General features: G+C 38.2%; 3 protein-coding genes across 4 annotated transcripts in view; 1 reads left to right on the top strand and 2 right to left on the bottom strand.

The window, feature by feature from the left end:
- Window positions 1–16: 16 nt before the first annotated feature.
- LOC143022554 (uncharacterized) lies at window positions 17–15,444 on the bottom strand. Of its 2 annotated transcripts, XM_076180823.1 has the most exons (7): window positions 15,124–15,444; window positions 14,261–14,305; window positions 13,730–13,819; window positions 13,539–13,625; window positions 13,260–13,346; window positions 4,578–4,681; window positions 17–1,076 (listed from the first exon to the last, which is right to left on the bottom strand). In XM_076180823.1, exons 1-7 carry the CDS (start codon window positions 15,170–15,172, stop codon window positions 993–995), a joined length of 546 nt encoding a protein of 181 aa, XP_076036938.1. In that variant the 5' UTR covers window positions 15,173–15,444; the 3' UTR covers window positions 17–992. The 2 variants fall into 2 exon arrangements, with proteins under 2 accessions (XP_076036938.1, XP_076036936.1); XM_076180821.1 differs by lacking the exon at window positions 17–1,076 and having other exon boundaries at window positions 2,193–4,681.
- Window positions 4,742–11,899, bottom strand: LOC143022552 (uncharacterized). The gene is made up of 3 exons (XM_076180819.1): window positions 11,881–11,899; window positions 5,015–7,636; window positions 4,742–4,903 (listed from the first exon to the last, which is right to left on the bottom strand). Exons 1-2 carry the CDS (start codon window positions 11,897–11,899, stop codon window positions 5,412–5,414), a joined length of 2,244 nt encoding a protein of 747 aa, XP_076036934.1. The 3' UTR covers window positions 4,742–4,903; window positions 5,015–5,411.
- Window positions 15,445–15,932: 488 nt separating the features above from the next.
- LOC143022553 (ABC transporter A family member 11-like) overlaps window positions 15,933–24,312 on the top strand; it is a 44,744-nt gene continuing 36,364 nt past the window's right edge. The window contains exon 1 of the mRNA XM_076180820.1: window positions 15,933–16,214. Coding sequence (XP_076036935.1) covers window positions 16,141–16,214 — 74 coding nt within the window. The 5' untranslated portion in view covers window positions 15,933–16,140. The remainder of the gene's footprint in view (window positions 16,215–24,312) is intronic.

The raw sequence follows: 24,312 nt of genomic DNA, 5'->3' as shown, positions 1-24,312 counted from the left end.
TCAGAATTAGCAAGTGTCTTCCACTTCTCATAGTTTATCATATGCCTGCTCTTGTATTTCCTTCTTATGTATTTCTTACCCTTTTATTGTGTTATTTTATTTTATCTTTTTTATTTGCTAGTGAGTGTCCTCTATTTCTCATTTTTACCATATGCATTTATCACATAGGCTGGGGTAGGTTCTTTCAGCTTGAGGAAGTGAATGTCTCCTACCTCCCAAGGTTCATTCGATTTTTGCTTCCCTTTTTACATGGTTTTTGTTTAGGTTAGTATGACTTTGGCTAAGGTGGCTACTAGAATGCACCAAGTAATATATCCGAATGAAAAAGTGACTTCATAAACACATAATCCATTAGTTGAATTTATTCTTAATATATAAACATTGATAGACTTTAAACAAATATGTTTTCTAAACATGTAAACAAATGCAACAATCTTAGGCAAATAAAAATTACAAAAACAAGTGCAAAATGACAATACAAAAAGTAAAGCTCAGATATAATGAGATGCAATACATTAAAATACAGAGCATAGGTGGTTAAGAGAGCATCAACATTAGTTTATTGCATTACTTTTGAAAGAAAAAAGAAACATGCTTATTCGACATATTCAAACAGTTGTAAGCATTTAAATATTGTGCTTCTACTGAAACATGCAGTGAATTACAACAATAATAAACAGAACAAAGCGACTCGTTTATACAAAACATGCAATGTGATAGAAGAAAGCAATACATTTTAAATAAATAAATCACATTTACATTTGAAAAAACAAGACAAAACAAAAAGTAAACGCACAAAAAGCATTAGTAAAATTGATTCAAAATCAACATAAAAAAATATGCATTCCTTTTAATAACAAAACAACACAAAAACGTGCACAAATACATGCAAATAAAGAAACACAAATAATACATAAAAAACGTACACAATGATTTGATAAACAAATCAAAATCAAAAGAAATCATGCCTGACAAATAAAAGCATGCTACATTCATGCATAGTATGTGCATGTAACACTTACACTGCACATTATACATACCGTAATAGATGTCCCTACACTCATAATGTTGTATTTCTGAAATCATAAAATTATTTCTTAAATCCATACATATATGGAGCCATCACCATTAACAGTGATCAATATATAATTTTCAAGTATGTGAAATTTTGGCTAATTTCCTGGGGGTTTTTTTGGACATGAATATGTAGAAATACTACATTTTCTTTTCTTTACTTTCTGGTTTAAGAATTTTATATAATAATATAAATGCATTTTAGCATATATACTTATAATATTGTCCATAACACCTTCACAAACATTAAGATTATGTACAGGAAAACTTTTGAGAATCTGCGTCAAATTCTGAAAAATATTATTTTCTACCAATAAATCTTTAATATTATCATTGAATAAAAACTCATAATTTTCTATTAATGATGTAAGACTGCTGCTAGGATAAACTAAAAATTTTTGCTTTTCCAAATCCTTATTTCTTAAGAAAATATTATTTTTATCAATACTAACATCATTCTTATCTCCATTTTATAATGAATGTTCACAAGAGCCACATTTATGAAATTTTAACAGTTTATAGCAAACATAGCCAGCAATATATGTTACAGCATTCATATTTATGATGCTATCCTTGTTTTTATTTATAGTAGCATCATCACTTTCCATAGGATTGAAGTTATTTATAAAATTTATTATTTCTGGAGTGATCGGATGAGCATCACCTACATCAGATAACTCTACTGACTCCTCTTCAAATGGATTAAAATTAGAGAAAAACTTCTTAAGTTCTGATGATGCTCTGTCTTCTTTTTGTAGGTCAATAATAGGTGATTCACTCTCACTTATGGTGTTTTGTGGATTAAAGTTATCAATATTTGAATCTACTAGAATATTCTGGAGTGAATCTTGAATTGTAGAATTATCCCTAGCAGGGGAATATACATCAGTTATATATTTATTCTCAAAATCACTGTTTGATCATTTCTTTTCCGCATCACAGATCTTCAGGTACTGTAGCATTGGGGTTTCGTCATCTAAACAATTGCCTTTTAGGGTGTGCTTCATCAGATGGTTACACATAACATTTTTGATCAAGTTATTAAGTTTAGGGGCAGTTGGGGTGTCACTATTACCCCCAGAATTTCTAAGTACACTAAAAAAAATTTCAAGGCAATCTTGGTTGTTGTTGTTGTTGTTGTCGTTCCCTAGACTGTCTGTCCGAGCAGTCCCGTCTCCCCAAGGAAGGCCACAGCCGAAACTGGGTTTTCCCACAAATCCTTTATAGAGTGTATGTTGTGTTGTTTGCGTGCATGATTGTGTATAATGCAGTCTTCCATTATGTGTTGTATGGTATGGGGTGAAGTGTTACATCCTGGGCAGCTGTTCACAACACGGTCGTCCAGCCTCTTCTGGTAGCTTAGAAGTGCTGGGTGGTGACCGCATCGCAGTCTGGCCAAGTGGACTCTGTCCTTTCGTGGGAGAGAGGATTCAGAAGGGTGGATATCAGGGGGTCTGGCATGCAGCAGTGTGTTGTCTTTCAGTGTGTTAATGGAGCGGTGAGTGATATGATTATGAATATGTTTCCGGAGGCTGGTATTTGGTGGTTGTGGAGGAAGAGAAGAGAGTATCTGTGCATAATAAAGGTCTTTGGGTGTAGTTTTAATGTTTCTTGGTGTGTGTGGGTGTTCTGCTATGTAGTGTAGCGGGTGTGATGTGCTTGTGGTGGCTGCAGCAAGTGTTTGTGTGCCTCTCATGTCGAGGTGGTCCTTGACTTTGAGGACTTTTGTTTCATGGTGTAAATGGTCTGTAGGTGTCGTATTTGTGCAGCCTGTAATTGTTTTTAGGGCTTTGTTTTGTATGACTTGAAGGGTGTTGTGGTGTGTCTCACTGAGATTAGGAGCCCATGCAGGACTCGCATAATTCATTGCACTGAACTGAGCCCTTTGTCTGTCTGCTCGAAGTAATGGGTTTAGAGCATGTTGGGCATGTGTATTTTGTGGTGGGCCCAGGATTGCTCTCTACATCTCCGGCTAAAAGTAGAAGAAGAGGGGTGATCGCCGGAAAATCACCCCTCAGTGCAGAAAAAACGTAACATTGTGTGTTGGAAAAAAAGGATTGTGGTACTTCCCCAGGTAGGCGTAGCTCCTCCTTGGGGATCGGTGCCATCTGCGTAGAGCTGATGGCCAGGGGTGGTTGCTGCTGATTGGCCCCCAACTCTTGGGGTTGGGGGGTGGTCCCACGACGTAGACGTTGCAGCTCCAGGACAGGCAATCTTGGTTGATTCTGCTTGTTATCAAAAATTTAAAATTCCTCTCTTTAACATCCTCCCACAAATTTATCAAACTTGAGATATTCAAAATCCACCCTTCTATACAAGGAATAGTCCTTGTTGAGCCCTTAAATTTAAAAGATTTTAACCATTCTGACATTTGTTTTAAGAATTCAATGTTATCATTGTTGTCAGCTATAGCACACTTTCTAGATTTATAATGAAATAAACTATTGCTGTTAAACATCAAATAACTCATCTAGATTATTTATAAAAACTGCTGTATTTACAGCTTCTGGTGGTAAAGCACCTAAAACTGCATGAGTATTTATTCCAGCTGCTACAGTACGACTGAAGACCTGTGATGCTAAATTGACTCTCATCTTATCAAATCCAGAATTAAAAATATGAGAGTCTGTTAATTTTGGAGATAATTTTGATAACATTTTTTAATCTTTCAAATAAAACTGTTCAATATATTTCCAGGAGACAAGTTTGTCCCCTACTTGTAGGTCATGTACTTTTAAATTGTTACGTACACTTTTCATAAGATGGGGAGTGTCATAAAAAAAATAAACCTTTTCACCATTATGAAAAAAGAAAGGTGACTGGGGTGATATGGTAAGTTTACGACACAAGCTCCTATTGTTTGGATCTTGATCGCAAACAATGAATTTGGGTAACAATCCCACTTCCTTTAAATTTGCCACACAATCATGCACCATTTTATATAAAATATCTGCTTTTATTGATTTTGAAAACAAAAAATACCCTAAGACCTGCTTCCATTTAGAACAAAGACCTTTTGCCATAAAAACCATGGCATACTGAGCAAGTTCTTCTTTTCTGCCAGACTGGCCAAGATCTTCATATCCTTCAATCAAGTCTTTTTTCATGTTAAAATGAAGACTGCTTTTGATTGATATTGCATCAAACACTATGCCACAGACTTTGTCTTTGTCTTCCATGGTTGCTGCTTTTTGATTTAGTAGTTTTAAAACAGCCTCATTCCAGCCTACGTTGAAATTGATTTGGGACACCCAATACCTAAGCATCCGAACTGAAGGCAATGTAAAGATACTGGCCAAAAAATTGTAAGCTCTAGCACTTTTGAAGTACAGTCATAGTGCTAGGCATTGTTGTGTTAGTGAATATCTCCTGCCAAATTTTGAAACTCCGGATAACTTCAATTGGGTTTGAAAAAAGTCTAGTGCTGGTCCTTTGAGGTAATTTGAAACGTTTTTTATAATTGCAGAGGGTGGGGTGTACTGTTTGTGATTTTCTTTGCTTACCTTTATTTTCTCAATTTTCTTTAATAATCTACATATTTGCATTCTCTGTCTATGGATAACTGCAGATTGTTTTTTCTTTTTAGCAGGGAAGCTGCATGAAGACCCTGGAAAGTAAATGATTCCAGTAAACATCAATATAAAACAAGATTTTATGTAATTGTGCCGGAATCGACTGGGACTCCGGAGATGAAATAGGTATTCAACATCATAGCGTCCGTGACGTAGACAGACTTGGGACTGAAGGTTATAGAATCACGGGGATATTTGATGCGTATTTAATGCAGATCTGATCCATCGTTCGATAATACGTTGGTTTTGATGAAAAACTGTAAAAAGTACTATAATTACTATAGGCTAAAGGCTACCCAAGAAGAGGGTATCACAAAGGATGCACTAGAATACTCTAAACCTCAAATACAAAGAGTTTTAAGACTTACATGGTTTGCTTAGGCGTGGGGTGTGTACATCTTTCTAGATCGGACCAAGACTGGCGCCTAGAGGTGACCCACAGTAACCGGTTCTTACACACCTTCTTAAGTCTAATTCTTTAAGTGAACATCGTACAAATAATGAGATGCTATCTTGCAGCACAGCTTGCAGACAACTTACAATGATAGTATTCTTAAGCAGACGAAGCTTCTGCTCGCAGCATACTTAAATTAAACATTACGAAAAACAAACTTGGAAACCTCTTCCGAGGGGAAACGAGCCTTACGACAAAAAGATATGTAAACATGGGGATACATGGGGATACACGGACATATAAAAAAGCCCCGTTACCTCTCGTAACGGCACACTCCCTTCCTAATTTTCTAGGGGGAAAAATTACCAAAACTATTGACCTAGCAACACAAGCTCAGAAATGGGTCTTACATATTCATGGGCTTTGTTGTTTACCACAACTCTTACTTGGACCTTCCTGACTAAATCATCCTTGCCAGGGAATACTTTGTTTACAATACCCAAGGGCCACTGTCCTTGGGGACACTCTTGATTTTTTACCAACACTACATCATCCACCTTTACATTTGGAGAGGAATTGACCCACTTTCTTCTGGGTTGTAAAGAGGAAAGATACTCTTTCTTCCATCTCTTCCAGAATTCCTCAGCAAGGTGATGGACATGCTTCCATTGAGATTTGTATACTGCCTTAATATCTATCTCTTCAGGAAGAGTTACAGGAATATCAGTTTTCTGAGTGAGAAGGATGGACGGAGACAAAATGAAAGGACTACTAGGGTCCGAGGAAACAGGAACTAAAGGTCTGGAATTCACGATCTTACATACTTCTGCAAAGAAGGTTACTAACACCTCATGTGTTAATGCCTTGGGGTGATGGTTAGTCAGTATCACATTCATGATGTTGCGGACTATCCCCACCATACGCTCCCATGCTCCACCCATGTGAGAAGCATGAGGAGGGTTAAACAACCAAGTGCAACCTTGACTTGACAAGAAACTATTGACATCACCACCTTCATCGGTAATGGCAAGCAAGTTCAGTGCTTTGACAGCACCTACAAAGTTCGTGCCTCTGTCAGAACGCATCATCTTAACTGGGCCACGAATACAAATGAATCTCTTTAAGGCATTAATGAAGGAAGAAGTACTCAATTCTTCTACAGTCTCTATGTGGATAGCTCTGGAAACAAGACAGGTGAACAGAACGCCCCATCTTTTACTTTCGAGGAAGGAACTTCTAGTGCGCCGAGTTTTTATATGCCAGGGGCCAAAAAGGTCAACTCCTACATAGGAAAATGGCGGATTGGGAGTAAGTCTATCGACGGGTAAGTCTCCCATCTTCTGAACACACACCTTACCTCTTACCCTTTTACAGGTGACGCATTTGGAAATGACCTTAGAAATGGTACGTTTCCCTCCCAAAATCCAGAAACCACCTGTACGGACGGCTCCTTCTGTAATCACTCTCCCTTGGTGGTGCACTGTCTCATGGTAGTGACGGATCAACAACAAGCCTAAGTGGGATTCCTTTGGAATAATAATAGGCCTTGCAAGCATACCAAGTACATCACTGCCTTGACTCAACCTGCCTCCTACACGAAGTAGGCCCTTCTGGTCTAAATAAGGAGACAGAGATGCAATGGGACTGGAAGGAGGTAAACAAACTTCACCTTGCAATTTAGTCATGGCAGACGAGAAATAATCCTTTTGGTATGTCTGAACAATGAAATCAGCTGCGTCTTCTAGTTGATCGGGTGACTTATGTTTGTTGCATATATGCCAACCTGAACAACACTTGTTACCTTGTTTGAAAGAACGGGCTATATGCTTAAGGAGATCTACAGCTCTTACAAGTCTCCTCCAACAGGAGAAATTAGAGAACCTCTGAGCTAATGACGCAATTGCAGGCTCTACATTGCTTTTGTTTGCACTAACAAGGGGTTCAGACTCAATTGTGTAGTCTGATACCTTTACTTCTTTATCTGTCTCAGGGCTTACAAGAGGAAAACTTCCACTGGTGGATACAACATCCTCAAATAAGCTTGAGGGACCTGACAACCAATCACTCTGATTTAGGTTGGTTATTTCAAGACCACGGGTAGCCAGGTCTGCTGGATTACAATCTGTAGGTACATAATGCCATTGGTTAGGTTCGGTGGACGACCTAATGTGGTCTACTCTGTTACTCACGTAGACCTGAAATCTACGCCTTTCATTATGAATATAGCCCAAGACAATCATGCTGTCAGAATAGAAATGCCTTGCGTCTAAGGGTTTGTCCAAGCAATCCGAGATGGAATTGCTGAGATTAACTGCCATCACTGCAGCACACAACTCTAACCTGGGAATAGTATGACCATGGTTGGGAGCTACTTTAGCTTGTCCCCTCACAAAACACACCTGGTAGCTTTTGGTATCACTGAAAACCTTAAGATATGATACAGCTCCTACTGCTACTCTGGAAGCATCTGAAAAGGTATGAAGCTCTATCCTGTGAGCTTGAGACAAAGAAATACTAGCAAACTGACGATTGATGCTTATATCCTTGAGGTCCTTTAAGGACGTTAGCCATCTGGACCATTTGGTATGGATCTTAGCTGGTATGGGTTCATCCCAACCACACTTTAGATTGGTTATCTCTCTTAGGAGTAGTTTTCCCACTATTATTACTGGGGCTAAGAATCCCATGGGGTCAAACAGACTATTTACAACAGACAGTATCCCTCTTTTTGTCGAAGGCTTGTCTGAATCCATGAACTTATAGACGAAAACGTCTCTTTGGATGTCCCATAAGAGGCCCAGGCTAGACTGCATAGGCATAGAGTCAGAAGTTAGGTTCAGCTCCTGAAGGTTATCAGCCAGCTCACTGGTGGCAAACTTTTCCAGCACTTCCTTACTGTTGGAAGTGATCTTGTGCAAGCGCAGGCGTCCTCCTTCTTGAAGTGCTGACTTAGAGTCTTGGATTAACTTGTAAGCAGTCTCCGCATCTGGCAGAGATGCTAACCCATCATCCACGTAGAAATTGTTCTCTATGAAATAGCGAACTTCAGGAGAGGCATCTTCTACAGACTTACGCAAGCCATAGGTGGCAATGGCGGGAGATGGCGTGTTCCCAAAAACGTGAACAGTCATTCTATACTCAATCAACCTTTCATCAGGGTCATTATTCTTGTACCAGAAGAATCTGAGATAATCTCTTTGCTCAGTCTTCACTTTGAAATTATAGAACATCTGTTCTACATCAGCTGCCACTGCTACAGCTTCCTGACGGAAACGTAGAAGAATCCCGAGAATACTGTTTGTCATATCAGGACCTGACATCAGCATATCATTTAGGGAGAACTCTCTGGATTTGGCAGAAGAGTCGAACACAACCCTGATCTTGTCAGGTTTCTTAGGGTGGTACACCCCAAACAATGGAAGATACCAGCACTTCTGATCAGACTTCAATGGTGGTGCAACCTCAGCATGCCCACGATCTAACATCTTTTGCATGAAGGCCATCATATGCTGACGTTTTTCCGGCTTTGTGCTGAGGCTACGATGGAGAGACAGTGTGCGGTGCCACACAAAGTCTCTATTATTACTGGTGGCTACAACATTGGGACGGAAAGGCAGTGGCGCGACCCAATGACCACTTTGATCCTTGCGGAACTCTGAGTTCATAACATCCAAGAACTTCCTGTCTTCAATCGACAGGGCGGCCTTGTCATCATCTTTGGTTACCTTGAACAAATCATCCTTTACTTCAGAAACATGAATCTGGTTACCACATGGTGCGACTATAGAGGGACGTCTATCATGTACAAAGGATGTTTTGAAACTGCTAATGACAGGAGGCCTACAAGTGCCATGGAGACACACTTCCCCAATGATTGCCCAACCCAGACTGGTCTGTTGAGCTAGAGGGGCATTGACAGGTCCAATTCTCTGGTCAAAAATGTAATGAGCTGAAGGCACATCTCGACCAATGATGAGTAGAATCTCAGCTTCAGGAACCAGAGGTGGAATACATTCGGCCAGATCGGACAGATGGGGATAACCACGAGCTATGGCGGGGGTGGGTATCTCTTCTCTTACACTGGGAATGCTGTCGCATTCCACTAACTGAGGGATATGCACCTCTTGTGAGTTATGCCAAGACACGATGGTGTAATTTTTGGTGGTGCGCCCAGAAGCGCCCGTTACACCTGCACAGGTAGCTAGACGATATGAAACCCGTTTGCTCAGCTTGTCAAACAAATCGAAAAACTCAGACCTTGCTAAAGAGCAATTGCACTGATCGTCTAGGATGGCATAACACCACACTCCGAGCTCTGGCTTACTTTCAGGATAGACCTTTACCAAGAAGGTCTTGGCGCAGGACTTACTCATGGAGGTGGGGTTACTGCATATCAAGGTACATTTGGAATTGACCGCAGCATCCTCCCCTCCCTGAGTCTTTAATATGGGGGTAAGAACATTTGGAAGCGGCACTTGATTGACTACAGGGGAGCGAGGTGTTTTATCTTGAGCAACCTCCCTTCCATGCTGTGTAACCGCTTGAGTCGAACTCCTCTTCGACCTGGGTTCATCGTGATGTAAGGCAGTCACATGAGTATGGGCCTTACAGAGTTTGCAGAAAGTTCTCTCTTTGCAGCTGGAAGGAGGATGGTTACCTTTGCAACATTTGTTGCACACTCCTTTATCGTTTAAGAAAACCTTCCTCTCGCTCACTGACATGGTGCGAAAAGCCCTGCAGAAATCCAAATGGTGTACGTAGGCATCATGGTAGACGCAAAAATCTCCCTTTTCTGCCTTTCTTTGCTCGGTAGGACTAGCGGCGCCAACAGACCTGTCAGCGCCCATGGTCGACTTACTGCCACTGGACAACATGGTGTCAGTCTTCTTCACACGCACTTGAGGAAACTTAGAGGGAGGTGGCTTCTCTGGTTTCACAAAACCATCGGCTCCAAGGCTTTGATAAGAGAAACATGGATCATTCTCGACCCTTGCCATCTCCTTCACAAACTCAATGAAGAAGGAGAAAGGTGGGTACGGCACACCGTGAGCAGTCTTGTAGTTCATGGCTCTGCCAGTCCACGCTTTCTGTATACAGGGTGGAAGTTTTGCGACAATGGGATTGATGCCTGACGAGGCGTCATAATATGCAAACAGTGTACTGTATACAGGGTTAGCCTTCAAGGCTTCTATCTGATACAGAATGTCACACAGGTCGTATAACCTTAAGGTGTCTCTAGGTGAAATCCTAGAGAAGTTGGCGAGCTTCTTTTTAATTGAAGTCTCAATGATCGAAGGGGCAGCAAACCTGTCATCCAAGCGCTCCCAAATTCTACTGCACGCCAGGTTTGGATTCTTGGCATTTGAGTTTCTGGTTGTACGGGCCCATTCTTTAGACTCAGGACCTAGGTACTTAACTAACAGGTCTATTTCCTCCTTACATGAGGTGCCTAACTCTTGCACGACTTCCTTGAAACTCTCTTTCCAAACAGCATAGTCTTCCGCAGTATCATCAAACGTAGACAGCCTGCTAAGAAGTAAATCCTTCCGCAAGAAGAACTTGCTCAAATCGGCAGAATTGGAGGTTGTCCCCAATCTAGGAGATGCACTACGAGGAGGTTTTACTACAGGTGGTGACACATAAGAAACATGGTTAGCAACAGGTTGCTGCGCAGGTTGCAGAGACCTCACCTTTACCTTTTCGATACGAGGTTCAAAACTGAATGGAACATTGTTAGCAGGCTGTGAGTTAACTCTGAAATCAGAACAGGGCTTGAAAACAGGGCTTTCAGGATTCAAGCCTACCAGATCCTTCTGACTAGCGGAAACATCGACTATACCACCCTGTTGCTCCACATATAGTTGGGTGCGGGTAGCGACTGTACCTTTTAATTGGTCCCAGTCACTGCATGTTTCCCAATCATCGTCGGGTCCTAAGTGCCTAAGTTCGGCTTCGGCTTCTTCCAACTCCTTTTGCTGTGTCATAAGTTTGAACTTGGCCTGCATTTCAGCCTGCTCTTTCATAAGCTGACCCTCCTGTTCGGCAAACTTAACTCTGATACGAGCGGTCTCCACCTTGGCTCGTTGCTTCCTTGCAACACTAACACTGGTGCTACTGGAACGACCTGACCTAACCGACCTTCTTGAACTGCCCTTCATGGAAGGGGGCATACAACGCTCAGAGTGGTCGACGAGGGATAAAGGAACTTGACTGGACTTCGGGTCATCTTGTAAAAACGGTTCAGTGTGGTGTTCCTCTTCCGTGACCTCAACTGAGGAAGAGGAAGCATAGTTACTGATTACCTGACGAAAAGATGCCTGAAAATCCCTGTCTTCGTGCTTCACTGATTCAGCACGAGCCAGACTTTCTGGAGTACGTTCACGCATTAAGAATTCCAGGTACCTTTTTACAGTATCCTGGTACACAGCGTGGGCCTCATACAACCAAGGACCATGATTCGGTTCTTCCAATAAGGCTTGTACTCCTTCTCTACTCGCCTTTACCCTCTCTTCATGCTGATCAGACGCTCTCTGAAAAGCCTCTTGCCCTTCAGCCGTGAGGACTCTGACCCTACCAGAGACGGGTCCTTCATCTATACTGTGGTTGGAAGACATATTGCCAAGCGAGAGAAACAGTGAGAGACAAGACAGTAATATGATAAAGAAGACAAGGAAAACTCGAACTTAATCGAAAACCACGGAGTACGTTACCACACTCCTAACTATACGACTATTGAGGTAGACAACAACAGATTAAACCCTACATTTGGTTCAATCTAAAAATGCACATTAGTCGCATGCTTATATTAACATATGACAGGATTTAGGCAAGGTAGCTTGCCTTCAAAGGAAAAACACATGCTCTGCGACGAGGTGTTATGTAAACACTGTTGGGGCTTGGCAACCATACGTTGGTGCCACATCACACTCGCGCGCCGATACGATCACTAAGACTGCCACATCACACTCGCGCGCCGATACGATCACTAAGACTGCCACATCACACTCGCGCGCCGATACGATCACTACACTTTGGCTTGCGCTACACTACACCCAAGCACACACATGCACTTATGCCAGGAAGGCGACACATCAAAGTTCATGTGGTGACGACGAGGGGAATCTAGACGTGGCAACGGCGTGCAGGGCGTGGTCTGGCCGACACCTCATTCCTATGCTTTCTTCATCTGTTCGTTTCTATCGAACCATTTTTTCATTGTGCCGGAATCGACTGGGACTCCGGAGATGAAATAGGTATTCAACATCATAGCGTCCGTGACGTAGACAGACTTGGGACTGAAGGTTATAGAATCACGGGGATATTTGATGCGTATTTAATGCAGATCTGATCCATCGTTCGATAATACGTTGGTTTTGATGAAAAACTGTAAAAAGTACTATAATTACTATAGGCTAAAGGCTACCCAAGAAGAGGGTATCACAAAGGATGCACTAGAATACTCTAAACCTCAAATACAAAGAGTTTTAAGACTTACATGGTTTGCTTAGGCGTGGGGTGTGTACATCTTTCTAGATCGGACCAAGACTGGCGCCTAGAGGTGACCCACAGTAACCGGTTCTTACACACCTTCTTAAGTCTAATTCTTTAAGTGAACATCGTACAAATAATGAGATGCTATCTTGCAGCACAGCTTGCAGACAACTTACAATGATAGTATTCTTAAGCAGACGAAGCTTCTGCTCGCAGCATACTTAAATTAAACATGACGAAAAACAAACTTGGAAACCTCTTCCGAGGGGAAACGAGCCTTACGACAAAAAGATATGTAAACATGGGGATACATGGGGATACACGGACATATAAAAAAGCCCCGTTACCTCTCGTAACGGCACAGTAATGCTAAGCATAAGTTAGACATTACAAATTGTAAGTGCTTGCTTGTAGAAGCAATACAAGTAAAAACCAATCCATACAATTTCCTTACTTTATACAATGTAAATATAGAGATTGAAAAAAATTATAAGTACCATAATTTATTCATTAATATGATTGCAATTAATATATCTTAAATAATTTACACAGTACTTATTGGTTTGTTCTTGTTATTGTAAATCAGTTAGACTGTCAGTTAATTAATTGATATAAAAAAAAACTCAGTAAAAAATATATATACATATATCTATTAATATAATCTTCGTATTATGATGCACAGACATCTATACATTTTTAAATTGTACTGTGTTAATAACCATACATACCATTTAGAATTTCTTGAGGCTCAAAGGGTGGCACATCTTGTTCGTTTGAATTTACTTCTGAAGCTGGATGCTCAAGATTTAATTCATCTGTAAAAATATTGATTACTTTTTCTGGTATTTCATTATGTATTGGTGGGTCAGTGCAAATTCAGCAATACTTTACAAAAGTCAGTAAAAATAAAAATAAATCTAATGATTAATAAAATCTCCATATTATGATGCACAGAAAACATCCATACAGTACATCTTTAAAATATATTGTGTCAATCCCATATATACCATTTAGATTTTCATGAAGCTCAAAGGGTGGCACATGTTGTCCATTGGAATCTGCTCCTGAGGCTGGATGCTGAGGATTGGGTTCATCTGTAAAAATATTAATCACTTTTTCTAGTATCTCATTATGTTTTGGTAGGTCAATAGGAAATCACTAATATCAACATAACATGCACACACAAGGTATTACATACCATGAAATGACTGTATTATTTCATGTGGCACAGAAGATATGATGCCTCTTACATCCTCACTCTCTTTGTCTCTAAACTGAGCCGTAGTACCTATAAAAGCATAAGAGGAGATACAAATAAGATGATCACAGAATATAAGGAAAGTGTATTCTTGAATATATGGGAGCAACAGGGGTTATGAAAACTATAAATTCAATTATACCATGACATTATAAAATAATCACATATATTAATAACAGAAATGAAAACTTCCCAAAATGTAAATCATGCACAGTTATATCTGGGTACACAAGTAGAAATTTTGATGCATCAGACTCCTCTTGGAGGTCTATATTTTTGACTCCTGAAACTGATTATGTTAATTAAAACATATATGAATAATAAACTGTATATAGTTTTCTTTTGTTTGTTTTTGATTTTGTTTTACAAATATTACACTTTGCTTAATATTTTCCACTCTTTACCAAATGATCTTATCAGCTATTGATTGACAGCTGGCATTTCAATGCCATTCATTACTGCAGCACTCACCTATATGAGAACAGTCTGGAATTGCTGGTGTACTGCAGTTGGAGCCTGAAATATGTTTTATAATGAGCAACTATTAAATTAATAACTAGCCCAATTTTTATTTCATTTCTTCTGGGCTAAACCTTTATATTATAATTACAACATAAGCAACAATTTAATGAGCCTCTATATATTAAACTCTCATTTAACTTAAACAATTAAGTATATAATGTGAAAATTATGACACCTTAGGAAATTCAAAGACAATACAATAATTACTATAGTAATATATGAATAAATAATCATATATGTGTCAATTAATAAAAACACACACATATATATATATATATATGTATATATATATATATATGGGTACATACACTCTTAATCTTATGTAATAGAATATATTGATCAAAAGAGTTCAGTGTTACACTATCCAGTGTTTCCAATTGCTTAATGTAATGCTATTTTCACTTTCAAAATTATTGATATATGTAAACATTATTTATAAAAAAGTAAATGTTACTGAAAAGACCACACTCCAGTCATCTGAGATGAAATCCCAATATTAAATTATTTTATCTGAAAACCTGGAATTTTAGGGAGACACAGAAAGGCCAGAGCTAGGTGTAGCCCGAGGATGTGATTGACGGAAGGCAAGCAAGCTCCCTAATACCCCCAAAACATACTGTATCCACCTCGTACTCAAGGCAAGAGCGAAGGCCAAAATACTTGATATATCATCTGAATTTGTTTTTTAATCTGTAGTTTCTGTAAGAATGTAAATTTTAGTCCTCTTTTTATTAGTGTACTAATATTTTTCTTCCTCAATGCAGCCATCCCAGTACCTTTCAACAACTTATAAAAATTATGATAAGACATACCCTCTAGATTTTGATCTGGACATCCGTTGTGACAGAGTGGATTTTGCATCCAAATAATTCTTTCTTGAGAAATGCCTACTGCATACCTGGTAACTTCTGTTTAGTTGTTCTGGTGTCTTTCCATTGATCTGGATAACGTTGATTGCTATTTTCCATTTGAAGCATCTGTTTTAATATACAAAATGAACATATTAAATGTTGGGGAGAGTTGCCATTTACCCTGGTAAGATCATTAAATCATGAGGTAGTTCTTTACCACAGGATCGCATTTTGAAATGCTCTTTGCTAAATACATGAAATGCTCGTTTCTAAATAATAGAAGCCGTGGCAACAACTGTAAATTTCATTCAAAATACAAGTTAAAGCTTCTAGAATCATTTCTAGGTAACATGTGCCATGGGTAACAAAGCCTGAAACAAGGCCTGAACGCGAACTTAATTTAGTTTACCATATTTACACTAATTATAAATTAAATTAATAAACGAAGATTTAATGAATATTCTTACTGTTCCTGATCCTTAGGGAACCTATGAAATATCAAATCGGGGTCAGTTTCTTTTCTTTTCATGCAAATAATGCATGCATGTGACTTGTTCACTAGAGCTGCCGTGCTTACATTGACTTCATACACACTGAAAATGTCAAATTTGCCGCCTGTCAAAAATGTAAACAAACAGACGACAGACCAGTAACGCCATCTCTACTCTGGACGGTTTCGTGTGTGTTCGTTTATGCGTTACTGAAACTCAGTTGCCAATTACTAAATTAACAGGCGCAATTTAAATCTTCCTATCTTTCCTTTATAGTCTTTGGACCCCACCATGGACCATAGGCCAAAGACTATATAGGAAAGACGGGAAAGCTCACGGAGAGCCGCATCGTCCACATACATTTTAGTGTGCGGCTCTCTCACTAGATGGCGTTTACGTCAATCACCAGTTTTAATTAACTGCATCGTCTGTTTGTTTACAATTAAGCGGGACATTCAATCATGGAGTGTGGGCGGAGCTATCACCCATGTGTGGTGTGCTAAAAGAAAAAAATGCCTTTCCCCATCTAATATTTCAAGTTTTTCCTAAAGATAGAGAAAGGTAAGAGATTCAACATACACAGTACATGGAAACTTTAACAGAAAATGAAGGAATAAAATAGAACATAGTTAATATCTTCTTTATCTTTATGAAATTATTATGTCAGACTCAGTGCAGTGTGACTGTCACTTATCTTGGAAATGAAAATTATAGATGAATACCTCACAAATATCTAGAAATATGAATTGATCATGTCAAATTCATACCATATCTTTATGGCAGTCCCAGGCAGGCACAGCAACTTTGATATAGTTATGTCATGTTCTTAGCTTAAGTGGTAAAGTTATAAACTTTTACCTTAATTTTGAATAAATGGCCAAATGCACAGCAAAAAAAAAAAAGTTGAATCGCATGTATGTTTCTTCTTTTTTTTTTTGGCAGGTTGTGACTGCTTCTTTGGTAGTTTTAAAATTTAACGGTTTTTGTTGAATAATTTCTCTGTGTTATGCTTGTTCTTTTACGGTCTCACTAAACGTCGACCAACGCCGACCAAACCCAAATAATGACGGCTTTTGCTCAAATGCACAATTTTATATAGAAATTAGCATGTGGTTGCATTATTTGACCAATTTTCTTTTTAAATGTGTGATTTTCATGTAATTTGATAAAAGAGAAGTTATGTTTTCATCGTCTGCAAAATTACCTAAGTCGACCAACGCCGACCAAACCCAAACAATGACGGCCTTTGCTCAAATGCATAATTTTATATAAATTTTAGCATATGGTTACATTATTTGACCTATTTTCTTTAAAATGTGTGATTTTCATGCAATTTGATCTAAGAAAATTTACGCTTTTATCCTCTGCAAAATTACGAACCACAGCTACGAATGCCGTCCGACTCACTAATAGCCGACCAACGCCGAACAAGGACGGTTTATATTCAAATGCACGATTTTGTATAAAAAACTAGCATATGGTTGCATTATTTGACTTATTTTCTTTAAAATGTGTGATTTCCATGTAATTTGATCAAAGAGAAATTACGTTTTTATCCTCTGCAAAATTACCGACCGCAGCTACGAATGCCGTCCGACTCACTCAAAGCCGACCAAATCTCAAACAAGGACGGTTTTTGCTCAAGTGCATAATTTCATATAAAAAACTAGCATATGGTTGCATTATTTTACCTATTATCTCTAAATGTGTGATTTCCATGTAATTTGATCAAAGAAGTTACGCTTTTATCCTCTGCAAAATTCTTTTATGTATAATTGCAAATCTTGTTTGTTTGATTTTGTGACTTATTTCTTACATGTTCATTCTTTTATTTTTGTCTATGTTTTTTACAATGCAGTACCTGTCTTGCTACATTTGTATATATTTTTGTTTGTTTGCTTTTGGGATTTTCCTTTGTTCTGTTAACATTTTTGCTTTATTTTTGCTTTATATGCATGTTATGTCTGCTTCTTTGTTTATTTTTGTTTCATATTATTGTTTTTGATTACTGATTTTCCAATGTTTTGTTTGGTATTTAATATCTGATTGCATGTTTTGGTTGCCTGATGTATGGTTCATTTTTGAAGTTGAATAATGTTATTTCTTTTAGTTTGTTTGGTATATGTTCTTTACAAGACAGTATTGCTTTGTTGCAAATAAAAGAATCTCATGTATACCAAACTTTTACTATCCTTGTTTGTATAATTTGTGTACAGACACTTGAATAAGTGTACAAAGCTCAAACATAAGCACAAGCACAAACAAGAAAAACATGATATTACAGAAATAATAAAATAAATATAACTGAAATAACCTTTTAAATTTTAAATGTTTACTCAATTTCAAATATTTAGTAATGAATGATGCATTGTGCAGAGGTATTTTACCAACTTTTGATTTTATAAATATGATCATGTGTGTAAAGCATATATTAAATAGTCTTGTTTGCATGCAAAAGTCATAAAATTACTTCTCATTATTTTATAAAGAGAAAATAAAACTTTTTCGAGATGTTGATTATTTTAGCGAAAGGATCAGTTTTAAAATTTCCATAAACACTATATATAATACAAGTTAAGTATGATTTGAAAGCCTCGCTACGCCACTTCCGATTTATAGTTTGCGGCTCTGTCGATAGATGGCGCGCATTCACGCTGGATGGATGACGTTTTCTTATTAGTAAAAAAAATAGAAGCTTTCCCATCTTTCCTATATAGTCTTTGGTTAGAGACGGGTCCCTCATCCATACTGTGAGTGGAGGACATATTGCCAAGCGGGAGAAACAGCGAGAGACAAGACTGAACAATGCTAAGGAAGGCAAGAAGAAAACTCAAACTTAATCGAAAACCGCAGAGCAAGATTACACACTCCTAGCTATATGACGATTGAGGTAGACAACAACAGATTAAACCCTACATTTGGTTCAATCTGAAAATGCACATTATTCGCATGCTTATATTATACATATGACGGGATTTTGGGCAAGGTAGCTTTGCCTTCAAAAGGAAAAAACATGCTTACATAAATACGATGGAAAAATGGTGTTACGTAAACAACACTGGTGAACTCGGCGCCCGTACATTGCTGCCACATCGACCTGTGGGCCGATACGATTACTAAGACGATATAAGATCACTAATTAATTTTCCGTATCGGCAACTTCACAACACTACGCATACACTTCCACTATCTTATCACTCGCGAAACACTAGCGACATTTGTTGATTCGTGGGACACATCAAGCTATGTTGTGGTGACAACGAGGCGAATCTAGACTTGGCAACGGCGTGCAGGGCGTGGTCTGGTTAAATCCTCTTCTTTTATGCTCCTTTCATCTCTAATTGGGTTCTGTCTGCTCATTTTCATTGAGGCGCAGCGAACTGGGGACTGCGCAGATCAAATGGACAATCAGCATCATAGCGTCCGTGACGTAGACAGACTTGGGACGGAAGGTTATTTATTCACGGGAATGTTCGATGCGTCTTTATTGCAGATCCGATCCATCACGCAGGATGGACCCAAAGGAATTTCGATAGTTACGGTGGAATGATGAAAACTGGAAATGGGACTGTAGTTACTAAAGGCTAAAAGCTACACATGATATAAAAGTATTTCCAAGGATCCACTAGTACACTCTAAACCTAAAATATAAAGGGTTTTACTACTTACTGAGTTGGTTACAGAGAGGGTTGTGTACACCTTTCGAGTTTCGAACCAGACTGGCGCCTAGATGTGTGATGTGACATCACAAACGGCAACCGGTCTTACACACCTTCTTAATTCTAATTCTTAAAGTGAACATTGTACAAATAATGCGATGTTATCTTGCGACATAGCTTGCAGACAACTTACAAAGGTGGGATTTCGAACAGATGAGGTCTCTGTTCAAAATACACTTAAAATTATAGCATTACAAAAAACAAAATTGAAACCCCTTCCGAGGGGAAACGAGCCTTACGACAAAAAATATGTAAACATGGAGGTACACGGAATTATAAAAAAAAAAGCCCCGTTACTGCTCGTAACGGCACACTTCCTTTTCTGTGTTTCTCATTTCTTCCCAAGTAAATTTCCTCTTTTAGTTTGAGCTTGATTAGTATGTGGCCATTCTTCCCAATTTGTGCCTTGTATTCCATTTTATCCACAATTTCAGGCTCTGACATAAATATTAAGTCTAGTCGTGATGGTTCTTCATTATTTCTATATATGGTATTTTCTTTTATCCATTGAGTCATTGTATATTCAGTGGTCATGTCCAGTAGTATATTTCCCCAAAGGCCCTCTCCACCTTTCACTGTCATCTCCCAACATATTTTTGTTAGAGTTAAAGTCACCCATAATTACTAAGTTTCTTCCTTTCAATATTTCATTTAATGCATGCTTTGTGTCTTCCAACATTTTGGAATGGTCACTCTCTGTCCAAGACTATGTTTTTGGGGGCACATATATACAAATTTCTACTTTTCATGTCACTGTTTTAAACTTTTATCATAGTTCCACATTATTATTACCTTTTATTATCTTTGTCACATTTAAGTCTTTCTTGGTCAAAAACATGACTCTTCCCCATTTCTCCTCTCTAATTTTTATCCAATGATTATATAAACTTTGTCCCACAATAATTGGTAGTAGTGGACCTTTTAATTTTGTCTCCACAATTTCCATTATATCTGGTTTCTCTTCTTCCAGATAGTCATTTAATTCATTTAATCCTGAAAGCATGCCATCAATGTTAGTATATATTACACTCCTCCCTCGATTTACGAACTAGTTACGTTCTTGAAAAACCGTTATCGAATATAATTAAATCGAGCACTTTTTCCCATATAGACCCATTATATTATGCGAGATAGGTTCTTACAAACAAATTTCATGTCCCTATAAAGTCATCACAACATTAGATATGCATAATCTTGAATACTGTTCTCTGCTAATTACATACAGACACATAAAATATTAAAATGCAAAGTAGATGATAATGCCTAGGAGACACAATGTCACTTGAAATAATGCTAATAATCCACGATTAACCAAGACCGAGTGAGTAGACCGAGCAGTACATGGCGTTGTTTTGAAAACAATAACAAACTGGGCGGTTGGTTCTTTCTCAGTACGTACGTATCTATTTTCACTTTTTTTTTTTTACCTGGACATATGGCAGTTGTTGTTTTTTTAATATTTATGATGTAAAAATAATTTTCTTTTTTAATATTTATGATTTAAAAATACAGTAATTTTTTTCAACAGGATTTTATTCGTTATGGCAAATTTTTAGCTCGTCTTTTGATTTTTGGGACACAATTTTTTTGTTTGTAATAGCAAAAATTTGTATATGGAGCATTCTTAAATGGAGGGAGGAGTGTATTATAATTTGTTTTTTCTTTAACATTCTTGGCTCCATGCAAAAATAGTGTCTTGGTCTTTTTGTCATAGTGTACTATACTCCTTTTCACCCTTCTCATGATTTTTGTGCTATCTGCAAACATGTTGGCATAGCTTGTTCCTTCTATCATGTATTTACCTAGTTGTATTTTGCCTTATCAGTGTGACCAATATTTTTTTCATAATTTCTTCGTCCAAATATGTAAATGACACTTTTATTTATCTTAGCAAGTTGTAGGATTCTCCAACAATTTTGTTTATCTGTTTGTCATAGGACAAGTCGTTGTAAGATAATTACCCCCAAATCTTTTTCGGATCTCTCCTTCTTTACCTCCTTGGTTCTAATTTTATATTGTCCTGATCTTCTGTTTTTGCTTTTTCCAAACTCCATTATGCTACACTTCTTAATATTGAAGTCCACCTCCCATTTCTGACTCCAGTTCCATACTTTATTCAGGTCTTCCTGCAGTGATTTGCAATCCTCTTCAGTTTTTACTTTCATTAACAGTTTGGCATCATCAGCAAAGAAGCTCATGTAACACTACACATCCTCATTCATGTCATTCACATAAATAGCAAACATCACCTCTTTCCAATGTGAATATTTTTCTCTGAGCACTACTCTCATCTTTCTACCAATCAGGAAGTCCTCCATCCATTTTAGTAAGTTCCCTTGTATCCCTCCTATATGCTCAAGTTTCTACCACTCTATGTGGAAAACTGTTTTTCTTCAGATCTGTTCTGTAGCTATGTTTTTTATTTTCTTTCCATGTCCTCTTGTGCTTCTCCTCTCCCAGTTTAACAAATCCTCTCTATTAAATATTTCTGTGCCTTTCATGATTCTGTAGATGGTCAGTAGGTCACCTCTCTCTCTTCTTTGCTCCAGAGTCAGTAAATCTAGTTTAGCCAATCTCTCCTCATATGACAAGTTTGCAAGTGCAGTTGCCATTTTTGTTGCTGCTCTCTGGATTCTTTCTATTTTCTTTATATTCTTTTTGGTACTGGGTGACCACAGTGTCACAGCATATTCTTGTCTAGGCCTTATCAGTGTGACCAATATTTTTTTAATAATTTCTTCGTCCAAATATGTAAATGACACTTTTATTGATCTTAGCAAGTTGTAGGATTCTCCAACAAATATGTTTATCTGTTTGTCTTAGGACAAGTCGTTTAAGATAATTACCCCCAAATCTTTTTCGGATCTCTCCTTCTTTACCTCCTTGGTTCTAATTTTATATTGTCCTGATCTTCTGTTTTTGCTTTTTCCAAACTCCATTATGCTACACTTCTTAATATTGAAGTCCACCTCCCATTTCTGACTCCAGTTCCATACTTTATTCAGGTCTTCCTGCAGTGATTTGCAATCCTCTTCAGTTTTTACTTTCATTAACAGTTTGGCATCATCAGCAAAGAAGCTCATGTAACACTACACATCCCCATTCATGTCATTCGCATAAATAGCAAACATTATTGGAGCTAGTACAGATCCTTGCAGTACTCCACTGATCACCTCTTTCCAATGTGAATATTTTTCTCTGAACACTACTCTCATCTCTCTACCAATCAGGAAGTCCTCCATCCATTTTAGTAAGTTCCCTTGTATCCCTCCTATATGCTCGAGTTTCTTTAATAATTTTTTGTGTGGTACTTTGTCAAAAACTTTTTGTAAGTCCAGGAAGGTACAGTCAGCCAATCCATTCCTTTCTTGCACTATGTCTATTAATCTTAAGTAGAAACATATAAAGTTTGTGGTACATGATCTTCCTTGTCTGAAGCCAAATTGTCTTGAGTTTATTATATTGTTGTCTATCGGGTATTTTACCCATCTATTCTTGATAATTTTCTCACAAATTTTGGCTATAGTACTTGTTAGTGAGACTGGCCTATAGTAAGTTGATTCTTCCTTGTTTCCTTCTTTATATATTGGTACAATGTAAGCATTTTTCCAGTCTTTTGGTATTTTTCCTTCTTTGAGCAATTTATTATGTTATGTATTTTGTCCATTAGTTCTTCTTTGGATTATTTTGGAATCCAATTTGCAATTCCATCCAGGCCGTGTGATTTCCTGACGTCTAGGTTTGATAGGTGTTCTAATATTTCTTTTTGTGCTATTGTTATGTCGCTCATGGTGGGAGATCGCCTTTCATTACCTTTGTTCCAATATTGTGTTTTCTCTCTAGTGAAGACGTATCTCTCCACATCTTGTTTGTTCTTAAAATCTTGTATAGTTTTGGCATGCACTGTTTCCCCGTTTAGTTTGTTCCAGACATCAATCACTCTGTGTGGGAAGCTATTCTTTTTCAAATCTCTTCTGTTACTGTCCTTCTTTAGCTTCTTCTCGTGTCCTCTTGTTTCTCTTCTGTCCCATTTTAATAAATCGTCTCTATCAAGACCTTCCATCCCTTTCATAATTCAGTAAATAGTTAGCAAATCACCTTTCTTTTCTGTTCCAGTGTTGATAGATGTAATTTATCCAATCTTTGTTCGTATGTCAAATTTGAGAGTCTAGGTGTCATTTTTGTCACTGCTCTTTGAATTCTTTCTATTTTTTTTTTTTTTTTTTTGTACTAGTGTCGCAGCATACTCCAATTTAGGTCTTATCAGTGTAATTACTATTTTCTTTACCATTTCTTCATCCATGTAGTCGAAGGCCATCTTTCATTGATCTTAATAAGTTAAAAGTCTCTCCAACTAGTTGTTGTTGTTGTCGTTCCCTAGACTGTCTGTCCGAGCAGTACCATCTCCCCAAGGAATGCCACAGCCGAAACTGGGTTTTCCCACAAATCCTTTATAGAGTGTATGTTGTGTTGTTTGCGTGCATGATTGTGTATAATGCAGTCTTCCATTATGTGTTGTATGGTATGGGGTGAAGTGTTACATCCCGGGCAGCTGTTCACAATGTGGTCATCCAGCCTCTTCGGTAGCTTAGAAGTGCTGGGTGGTGGCCGCACCACAGTCTGGGATGGTGGACTCTGTCCTTTCATGGGAGAGAGGATTCAGAAGGGTGGATATCAGGGGGTCTGGCATGCAGCAGTGTGTGGTCTTTCAGTGTGTTAATGGAGCGGTGAGTGATATGATTATGAATATGTTTCCGGAGGCTGGTATTTGGTGGTTGTGGAGGAAGAGAAGAGAGTATCTGTGTGTAATGCAGGTCTTTGGGTGTTGTTTTAATGTTTTTTGGTGTGTGGGGGTGTTCTGCTATGTAGTGTAGTGGGTGTGATGTGTTTGTGGTGGCTGCAGCAAGTGTTTGTGTACCTCTCATGTCAAGGTGGTCCTT

Source organism: Oratosquilla oratoria, unplaced genomic scaffold (assembly GCF_046742065.1).
Source record: "Oratosquilla oratoria isolate Oo_2021 unplaced genomic scaffold, ASM4674206v1 SCAFFOLD116, whole genome shotgun sequence".
In the NCBI taxonomy this organism is placed as follows: Eukaryota; Metazoa; Arthropoda; class Malacostraca; order Stomatopoda; family Squillidae; genus Oratosquilla; species Oratosquilla oratoria.
This window is presented reverse-complemented; position numbering and strand designations above follow the sequence as displayed.